The sequence below is a fragment of the Narcine bancroftii genome, chromosome 10, assembly GCF_036971445.1.
Source record: "Narcine bancroftii isolate sNarBan1 chromosome 10, sNarBan1.hap1, whole genome shotgun sequence".
Classification (NCBI taxonomy): Eukaryota; Metazoa; Chordata; class Chondrichthyes; order Torpediniformes; family Narcinidae; genus Narcine; species Narcine bancroftii.
The window spans coordinates 78,428,093-78,439,446 of record NC_091478.1 but is presented as its reverse complement, the minus strand read 5'-3'; the positions used below and the strand labels follow the sequence as shown (position 1 = coordinate 78,439,446).

The following is an 11,354-nucleotide window of genomic DNA, read 5'->3' as shown; positions in this document are numbered from 1 at the left end:
TTGTCATGGATTGATATCGCTTATGGGGTTTGGTGACCTTTGCAACTGCAGTTAATTCAGCCTGTAATAACTGCCCAAAACACTTCCTTATACCATCCATGATTCAGGCTGCTCTATTCTAACACATACCCACTAGAAAAGGTCTGACACCAGTGTCAAAAGCTCTTAATTACACTAAGAAACATTTGATCAAAGTAAAACAAAGCGATTAAAAGTAAGAGGCAGGGATCTGTCCACAACAAATTTAATCAGTGATCGTGAAACAAAGCCGGTCAAATTGTCCTTATCAGTCTTAGACTTTTACTTTCAATTTCTCCTCCTGCAAGTTCAATTGGCATTTTCCACAATAATTTACTATATGTGCAAAAATGATATTAACTGTTGTGTGTGGTGCCAAACAAAGTGGCCTTGTTGAAGAATAAAAACTACGCAAAGCTAAATTTACAGAAAGATATGGACTCATCTGGCGAAATTAATTTTCATTTTAATTGGCAACATTCATGATTAAGAATGCAGATATCAAAAACATTAATAGAACTAGAGTACAAATAATTATTTTTGCCCATGGAGAATGAAAGAGCACTGTGACTGTATAATATCAATGCAAGTTTAGCTAAGTGATAAGTTCTAAAACATGCAATGATTTTCATCACTTAATTGAACCAGATACAATCATTACATAAAGTCTTCTGATACCTACTAGTGGTCACCTATCAATCATTACCTAAAAAAATTCTCTACAATAGAAAGCTGACAATTAAAAACTACACTGGAATTCACAAGAAAAGGAGGGCATCGCTTACAGTTCTTGTGGGGCAGCCACAGGCCAATGTCTACCACTTTGAGAATCGATGTAGATTGACATGAGGCAAATGACTTCTAGCTGCAAGATTAAAGTCACGGCTTCATGTTGCTGAGCCGGATGTCACGTTCAAGCTCAAACTGTCGGTGATCAACTCTGTCCAAGAAAGCCTTCCGTTCTATGTACCTGCAGGCAGAAATAGCAGCAAATTAATTTAATAAAACTCTACAAGACAGGCTCAATGACATTCATCTGGATGATTTGGCTAACAAATAAAAAAAAGTATTATGGCGATGAATGATGCCGAAAATGGACAGCAATTCTGATAGCATTTGAAGAGAGGAGACAGGTTATGTTTATTGATGCTTGTGGGCATACAATGGATCTCCATTTTATTTCAATTTCCAGTGAATGTAACCTTTTTCCAAAAATACACAAATATATTTGTAAATCATTTGACTTCAATCTTGTGTCACCTAAAACTGTGATTTCACATCAAACAATTCTCCATTATGGTTGAAAAAAACTTGCCACACTTCGCATGAAGTCATGCAATAGATAGGTGCGAGATGGTAGTTGAACAAAACAATATCAAATCCATCTCTCCTCCATGCACCAGCCATGTGGCCCTGATTTTAACTCCACAACCTGCAAAAATCAAACAGAGGAGCAGTTAAAACTGAATTGAGGTCCTACTCACTCCTTTCCCAATGCATGCTATACACCTAGAATCTTGGACAACTGTACCAATAGGAGTGTTCTACTGAAAGATGCAAAGTCCATGTAATCAGGCTTATACATTCCATAACTGTAAACCTGATTGGCAGCATACAGGGCACATTCTTTCTCATTTAGTTGCAGGAATAGCTTTTCTGTTAAACCAAAGGGGAAGAAAAATTAACTGATAGGAAAATCCAAACAATGAACATAAAAGTCACAACAGTGCTGCTGTTCATATGGACCCAGGAGTGGGGAGCTCATCTTTTTTTTTTAAATTTTTTATTTTTCACACCATAAATCACAATAGCCATGATATACACTTTTTCTTTTCCACACATTTACAGTGACTTTTTCTCCCTCCCCCCTCCCTCCTCCCAAGCCACCCCCCCATCCCCCCCCCTCTCATCCATTTTAGTTATACAATCTAGGTTGCATTAATTCAGTTAGACAATGTTGTCATTCAACAAAAATACACCAGAAATTCTACTGAGTCCATTCTTTTCTTTTCTTCTCCTTCCATCAACTTAGGTAATGTTTGTTCCCGGTAGGTTTTCGCTATTGTATTGTATTCCACCAGCGTTGTCTCCGCTCCATCCTCAACATCCATTGGAGCGCTCACACCCCTAACGTCGAGGTACTCGAGATGGCAGAGGTCGACAGCATCGAGTCCACGCTGCTGAAGATCCAGCTGCGCTGGATGGGTCACGTCTCCAGAATGGAGGACCATCGCCTTCCCAAGATCGTATTATATGGCGAGCTCTCCACTGGCCACCGTGACAGAGGTGCACCAAAGAAAAGGTACAAGGACTGCCTAAAGAAATCTCTTGGTGCCTGCCACATTGACCACCGCCAGTGGGCTGATAACGCCTCAAACCGTGCATCTTGGCGCCTCACAGTTTGGCGGGCAGCAGCCTCCTTTGAAGAAGACCGCAGAGCCCACCTCACTGACAAAAGGCAAAGGAGGAAAAACCCAACACCCAACCCCAACCAACCAATTTTCCCTTGCAACCGCTGCAATCGTGTCTGCCTGTCCCGCATCGGACTGGTCAGCCACAAACGAGCCTGCAGCTGACGTGGACTTTTTACCCCCTCCATAAATCTTCGTCCGCGAAGCCAAGCCAAAGAAGAAGAAAGAGAATTTAATGTAAGGCTCCCATACTTGTTCGAATATTTCAATATTATTTCTTAAACTATATGTTATTTTTTCTAATGGAATACATTTTTTCATTTCTATATACCATTGTTGTATTTTCAAATTATCTTCCAATTTCCAGGTTGACATAATACATTTTTTTGCTACAGCTAGGGCTATCTTAACAAATCTTTTTTGTGCATCCTCCAAGTCAATTCCAAATTCTTTATTTTTTATGTTACTTAGGAGAAAGATCTCTGGATTCTTTGGTATATTGTTTTCTGTTATTTTATTTAATATCTGATTGAGATCATCCCAAAATTTTTCTACTCTCTCACATGTCCAGATTGCATGAATTGTTGTTCCCCTTTCTTTTTTACATCGAAAACATCTATCAGATACTGTTGGGTCCCATTTATTTAACTTTTGCGGTGTAATGTATAGTCTGTGTAACCAATTATATTGTATCATACGCAGCCTCGTATTTATTGTATTTCTCATCGTTCCAGAGCATAACTTCTCCCATGTTTCCTTTTTTATCTTTATATTTAAATCTTGTTCCCATTTTTGTATAGTTTTACCATTTGTTTCCTCATTTTCCTTTTCTTGCAGTTTAATATACATATTTTTTATAAATCTTTTGATTAACATTGTATCTGTAATCACATATTCAAGGTTACTTCCCTCTGGTAAACTCAAGTTGCTTCCTAATTTATCTTTCAAGTAGGATCTCAGTTGGTAATATGCCAGCGCTGTATCTCCCGTTATATTGTACTTATCTCTCATTTGTTCAAAGGATAAGAATCTACTTCCTGAAAAACAATTTTCTATTCTTTTAATCCCTTTTTTTTCCCCATTTTCTAAAGGCAAGGTTGTCTATTGTAAAAGGGAGTAGCTTATTTTGCGTCAATATTAGTTTTGGTATTTGGTAATTTATTTTATTTCTTTCTACATGAATCTTCTTCCATATATTGAGGAGATGGTGTAATACTGGAGAAGTTCTATGTTGTACCAATTTTTCGTCCCATTTATATAATATGTGTTCAGGTATCTTTTCCCCTATTTTATCTAATTCTAGTCTCGTCCAGTCTGGTTTTTCCCTTGTTTGATAAAAATCTGATAGGTACCTTAATTGTGCGGCTCTATAATAATTTTTGAAGTTTGGCAATTGTAAGCCTCCTTGTTTATACCATTCTGTTAATTTGTCTAGTGCTATCCTCGGTTTCCCCCCTCTCCATAAAAATCTCCTTATTATTTTCTTTAACTCTTTGAAGAATTTTTCTGTCAGTTGTATTGGCAATGCCTGAAATAAGTATAGTATCCTTGGAAAAATGTTCATTTTAATACAGTTTATCCTTCCTATCAGTGTTAGTGGTAGCTCTTTCCAATGCTCTAAATCGTCCTGTAATTTTTTCATTAGTGGATTGTAATTGAGTTTATATAATTGGCCTAGATTTTTGTTTATTTGCACACCTAGGTATCTTATTGCCTGCGTTTGCCATCTGAATGGGGATTCCTCCTTAAATTTTGAGAAATCCGCGTTATTCATAGGCATTGCTTCACTTTTATTTACGTTTATCTTGTATCCCGACACTTCTCCATATTCCTTCAATTTCTTATATAGTTCTTTTATTGATAGTTCTGGTTCTGTTAAGTACACTATCACATCATCCGCAAACAGACTGATTTTATATTCCCTGTCTTTTATTTTTATTCCTTTTATATTATTATCTCTTCTTATCGATTCTGCTAGTGGTTCTATAGCTAGCGCAAACAATAATGGTGATAGTGGGCATCCCTGCCGCGTTGACCTGCTTAAGTTAAATTGCTTTGATACATGTCCATTTACTGTCACTTTCGCTAACGGTCCCTTATATAATGCTTTCATCCAATTAATATACTTCTCCGGTAAACTGAATTTTTGCAATACTTTGAACAAGTAATTCCATTCTACTCTGTCGAAGGCCTTCTCTGCGTCTAAAGCAACTGCTACTGCCGGTGCTTTATTTCCTTCTACTGCATGAATTAAGTTAATAAATTTACAAATATTGTCTGTTGTGCGTCTTTTTTTGATAAATCCAGTTTGGTCTAAATTTACCATTTTCGGTACCTGTTCTGCTAATCTGTTCGCTAATAGTTTAGCTATTATCTTATAATCTGTGTTTAGCAGAGATATTGGTCTATATGACGCTGGTGAGAGTGGATCTTTCCCTTGTTTTAGTATCACTGTAATTATTGCTGTTTTACATGAATCTGGTAAGTTTTGTGTCTCATCAATCTGGTTGATTACATCCAGGAGGGGCGGTATTATTAGGTCTTTAAATGTTTTGTAGAATTCTATTGGGAGTCCATCCTCTCCTGGTGTCTTATTATTTGGTAAATTTTTTATTATCTCTTGTATTTCTACTGTTCCAAATGGTTCTGTTAATTTATTTTGTTCCTCTATTTGTAGTTTTGGTAGTTCAATTTTAGTCAAAAATTCATCTATTTTCCCTTCTTTCCCTTCGTTTTCGGTTCGGTATAATTGTTCATAGAATTCTCTGAAGTTTTCCTTAATTTCTTTTGGATTATATGTAATTTGTTTGTCTTTTTTCCTTGTTGCCAATACCATTTTCTTAGTTTGCTCTGTCTTAAGCTGCCATGCTAGGATTTTGTGTGTTTTTTCCCCTAGTTCATAATATTTCTGTTTTGTCTTCATTATATTCTTCTCCACCTTATATGTTTGTAATGTTTCATATTTTATTTTTTTATCCGCCAATTCTCTTCTTTTGGTTGTATCTTCCTTTATTGCTAATTTTTTTTCTATGTTTATTATTTCCCTTTCCAACTGCTCTGTTTCCTGATTATAGTCCTTCTTCATCTTGGTTGCATAACTTATTATTTGCCCTCTAATGAATGCTTTCATTGCGTCCCATAGTATAAACTTATCTTCCACTGATTCCGTATTTACTTCAAAGTACATTTTTAATTGTTTTTCAATAAATTCTCTAAAATCCTGTCTTTTAAGTAGCATGGGGTTTAATCTCCATCTATACATTCTTGGAGGGATGTCTTCTAGCTCTATTGCCAATAACAGGGGTGAGTGGTCCGATAATAGTCTAGCTTTATATTCCGTTTTCCTAACTCTCCCTTGTATGTGGGCTGATAACAGGAATAGGTCTATCCTTGAGTATGTTTTATGTCTAGTCGAGTAGTATGAGTATTCCTTTTCTTTTGGGTTTTGTTTCCTCCATATGTCCACAAGTTTCATTTCTTGCATTGATTTAATTATAAATTTGGTTACTTTGTTCTTCCTGTTAATTTTTTTCCCCGTTTTATCCATATTTGGATCCAAATTCAGATTGAAATCCCCTCCTATTAGTATGTTCCCTTGCGTATTAGCTACCTTCAAAAAGATATCTTGCATAAACTTTTGATCTTCTTCGTTAGGTGAATATATATTAAGTAGATTCCAAAGCTCTGAATATATCTGACATTTTATCATAACATATCTCCCTGCTGGATCTATTATTTCCTCTTCTATTTTAAATGGCACATTTTTGCTAATTAATATAGCCGGAGTGGGGAGCTCATCTCCATGGGATCCGACTACTGTCATTTTGCAAACAGCCCCGTTAAGGGTTTAAACTGCCTGTTGAACAGCCCTGTGGTGTTTTTCTTTAAACAAACATCAGTGAATCCATGGAGATCCATGCCCAAGATGGCTGCGCCCACACATGGCAGCCTAGACCTCAAGGCAACAGCAGTTTACTCTACCGAGAAGGACAAGCCTAGGTCAGGACCCACTTAATTACACTAAGAAACATTTGATCAAATGACTCAGAGCTTGTGGGTCAAGGTTCTCCCATCAGGCTAGAATTTGGGACTGGGATTCATGAGGGTGCCGATCGCTTCCAGGGCTCCTAAAGTGCTTCAGGTATCAACAGTTACATCATCATACTCGGGGGGGAGGGGGTGGTTTGGAACCAGCAATGGAGGAGCGAAAGCTTCATTGCTGGTACAGGCAGGAGGCAGTAGGCAGTGGTGGAGGTCACGGGAGCACAGGAGGCAGTGGGACACTTGGTCACTCAATGTCACTGCAGGGACTTGCTTTTGCTTCTATTTCTCTTCTTTATAGGAGTGCTGGACTACACTTCATTGTGTTCCTTTAGGGGCAAATGAAAGTAAACCATTTATGTACATGATAATAAAGGCACCATGAATCTTCCTACCCAGATTAGCACAATCAACTGGACCAGGGAATGACCTTGAAATATTCCTCATGTGCAGATGTCAAATGACATCCCACGCTGTGAATTTACCCACTTGAGGCCCATTTAGCTTCAATTCATAGAACAATCAAATGGAGTCTGTCAGAGAGAGAATGCCCATTGACCAACATTATAGTCAGGCATGGTTTTTAAAGAAATATATTCATGAGAATGGAATGAAATTTAATGAGCAGGGAAGATGATGTTGTGAAGCAGCATTGTGTGACATCATCGCTGTTTTAAGACATCTTTTCAAAAAATAAATAAATATTCCACATATTCGACATGTCGTTTGTGTCGAATATAATAAGTTTCTCTTAAGCCCTGTGGGAATTGATCTAGGACAGTCAGAATTTTTAATAGATTTCTGTGGCCACCATCGGTCATGGTCAATCATTGGTATTGCGCCTCTGGTAGTAGCAGGAGTGGCCTTTCCGGGGTGCAAGCCAGGGCAAAGTTGATATGGAGATCTGTCTGTTGCCCATTCCGTGGGACAACCCCCCCCCCACCACACCCAGGCTAATGACAGATCTAAAGGAACGACGAAAGTCGATGCAGTTTGATGCCAGGAGTTACCGTGTGGGTGCTGGGAACAGCAGTCAGCTGCCTTCAGGACTCCGACTCTGGATTTTTCCCTCAGGCTTACTCCCAAAGCTTTTCCCATGAGGGAGTCTAGCCACAAAGCAGCGGAGGTTTGAAATCGGAGTTTCCCCTCTCCTAGATGGGTTACCATCTGGTTAACGAGCCCCATCTGCCCAGAGCAACTGGTTTCAAGGTGCCAGTAGCCCATCTTTGCCCCTTCTTCTGTCAGTGAGAATAGCTCCGCCGGGCACAAGAACTATGCCACGTGTGAAGGTCAGGAGTTGGACTCAGTTGTCAGAGGCTCTTTGAGACACGCGCCATGAAGAGCATTTGTGTGCAGCAGTTGGAGCTCGTCCCTACAACCACTTTTCGGATATAACAACTTTTAGAGCCTAATAATAGAAGATAAGAATGTTCAAAACATGTATAATGGCAAAGGATAAACTCAAGTAAATATTATAACCTCCAGGTGAGTTCATTAAGGAACATCTCATGATAAAGGCAGAATGAACACTGATCAAGGAGGTTCAGCCTTTTGGTTTACAAAAATCTGATTGGTATACGTGGCCTTCAGTCTAAAGTGATAAAAAGGTATAATGGGATTTCATAGAACATTACAGCACATTACAAACCCTTTGGCCCTCAATGTTGTGCCGATCTATATAAACCTACTCAGCAAACTAAATCTCCCCTGCCTCACACCAATGCCCTATTTTTCTTGCATCCATGTGCCTGTATGATTCTTTTAAATGTCCCTACTGTACCAGCCCTCACCACCACATCTAGCAAAGCATTCCAGACACCCACTACTCTCTCTGTAAAAACTTACCCCTGACGACTCCCCTAATCTTTTCTCACCTCTGGTATTTTCTACTCTCGACACTAATCTGTTCCCAATCTGTTTTATTTTCACCACATTCCCATCAACTTCCCCTATTTTCAGAAATAACAAGACAGATGTTCCATGTATTTCTATATAATATATATAAATAGTAATTCATAAACTAAAATAGTGTTTTCCTACAATAAATGCTTCTATTTGTGTACCCATTCAGGTTTCAGATTTATTGCCAGGGAACATACATGACATCACATAAAAGATTCTTTTTCCTGTGGGCCAGGCAGAATTACCATTAACTGGTAGTGAAAAAGGATTTTTTTGCTGTTTGACAAACAAAATAAGTTTGGGTGAAGGATATTTAGAATATTTATAAAATCCTGAGTACAGGCAGTCCCCAGGTTACAAACGAGTTCCGTTACCTTGGTATGTCCATACGCTGAATTTGTATGTAAGGGGGAAACAGGTACTTACGGTTCTTATTTTGCAAAATAACATTATGTGCATGCGTGAATTGTGGAACAGCCCGTCTGTAAGTGCAAGTTATTCGTAATCCTGCAAATGCCTGTATTAACTTTTTCAGTTTCAAATAAGAAGCGATTTTAATAGAGTTTCCTTAATGGGGTTTGAGTGGATTAATGCTGTTTGTATGTGATAGGGGCCATATTTTTCCTGTGCCTGGGGTTATTTTTGTTGTATAATCTCCAAGGATAAGTAAATAATTTTATAATCCAAGTTAATACCACATTAAGTATCACCGTGCTCTGATTTACCCCTCTGATCTTTGCATTCATTGACAAGAGTTATTGTTGGAAAAAGGCAGTAGATTTCTGAGCTGTTGTGAAAATGATCTGGGAATGTGCGTGTTATATGTGGATTAAGGAAAAACACGTGGCCTCCAACACGTGGCCTCCCTGCTTGTCTGTAATATTGCGGGTGGTCATGTGTCTGAAACTTATTCAGAAGTCACATCACCTATCAATCAAAGGTTGGATTCTGGCCAATACCTTGCTTTTGGCTTGTTTAAATTACATACGGTTATTATTGGCTCTGGAACTGATAATGCAGTTTACTATAATCAGCCAAGACTGTTGCCGAGTGGAAGAGGTAAAATCTTAAAGAAATTTATTATTGTCCTCACTGGCCCAGATAGACATGGGGAATGTGTAATTAATTTACTGGCTTGCAAAGGATTTCAAGAAGATGGGGGGGTGGGGGGGGGGGGGGGGGGGGGGGTGGGTGTGGGGTGCAAGGATTAGTGATTTGGTGTAGAAGGAAGTGTAGATGTTGGAATCCCAGAAATTAATTCTCTGTTACTGGAACTCTAAATAGACATCTTGGAATCTTGTGAAGGCCAATTGATTAACCAGAATGTAAAATACGAAAGGTAGAATTATGTTCATCGATAACATCACTTAAAAAAAAAGTCTAACTTCTTGCTCTACAGGGACCAGAATATTTCAGCCACTACTGAAATACCCAATTATGTTCTTGCCTCCAAAGTTGTGCATTAGTCCCAACTAAAATTAATAATGTTTCATGTCTGAGCAACCCTCATGTCGTCCAAGAGAAGCAGACTTGAATGGATATGTTATACATTGGTTTAGCCATTCACTGCTGAGATTGAGATTAACCAAGAAGTATAAATGGCCAAACCTGGTCTCACTGGCAACTTCTGAAAGTTTAGTTATTTTTTTTTAGGAAGGAATTATGTGGGTTGGCTAAACTTGAGGGCAGAAGGGCCTATACTATTCTATGTTTTATGTTCTAGGGCTTTGTTTGGAGGCTGGAAGGGCAGCGGGATTTGCAGATGTGGATGAGACTTTTGAAATCAGGACAATGGTCACCTACACTGGCTTATAGTTAAGACGTTGCAGTCAGGATGGGAGCAATCTAGTTAACTCTGGATCAAGTTTCAGGCCTTGTAACTGAACTGTGTTAAAGATCACGTTTCTTTTTCGGTAACATCACCCAATTCAGGTCTTGCCTTAACTAGATTGCTCCCAAGACTCCCATCAATGCTCTTGCTGCTTCTAAACTGGAGAAATCCAACTCACTCTCAGCTGGATTCTCATTCTACATTCAGCAAACTGGATTTTTAATTCCAACCAATTCCCTTTCATCCATCCTGACTGCAACGTCTTAACTATAAGCCAGTGTAGGTGACCATTGTCTTGATTTCAAAAGTCTCATCCACATCTGCAAATCCCGCTGCCTTTCCCAAACAAAGCCCTGGAATCTCTTCTAGCTTTATAAAGCTCCAGAGATGATCTATGGTCCACTATTCCTGAATTCCTGTGAGTTTACCCAAACTTAAGAAAGCTGACTTTTTTGTGATTGTAAACTATAAAAGACTAAACTTTCCAAACAAGTTTAAAGTAGTGCATAAACTCCATTTTCATTGTGATGGGATCCAAAATGAAGCCGAGATAATAGCTTTATCCTTTCAAAACGCAATCGCTGAAGATGATTGTGGAAGCAAATTCTTTTTTTCAAGTTCCAGTCTCAAGTGCCATTCTTGCACTGTGTATAAATTTCTAAACAAATCAAGCATCTGGAATATCCAAGAATAGGAAGGAATAAATCATGGATGAGGTAATCTATACAGATTCATTTCAAAAATCTTCAACATTCTCCGAGGATCTGAAGTCATGCATGTGGTAAATCAAACGCAAAGAAAAATTTTATACTTCCAAGTCAGGAGTCACGACGTTTTGCAGCCATTCCTGTACCATTTAATTTCACACACTCTCCTATTTCCTCTAAGCTTTTCTATGACTTTTTTCACAAAGCTTCAAGGAGGAATTGAGATTCTGAAAGAAGTACTTGTCAACCAGTGTCAAAACATTGGAATAAGGCATTCACTTCTGAGGAGAGAAAGCTCTTTCAAACATACGAGCAAACGGACAAAGATTAGGGCACGAACGAAAGGGTTTTGAGTCCTTTCCTGACAGGTAACAATCAGATGGTTGATTTTTAAAGTATAATTGTCCAGTTATATGCATAGCTTACAATGAAGTCAATTCAGAA

The 11,354-nt window shown here is 38.5% G+C and overlaps 1 protein-coding gene across 1 annotated transcript in view; it reads right to left on the bottom strand.

The window, feature by feature from the left end:
* Positions 1-464: 464 nt before the first annotated feature.
* The window catches only part of cfdp1 (craniofacial development protein 1), a 148,736-nt gene continuing 137,846 nt past the window's right edge, over positions 465-11,354 (bottom strand). Inside the window, exon 7 of the mRNA XM_069901513.1 lies at positions 465-988. Coding sequence (XP_069757614.1) covers positions 898-988 — 91 coding nt within the window. The 3' untranslated portion in view covers positions 465-897. The remainder of the gene's footprint in view (positions 989-11,354) is intronic.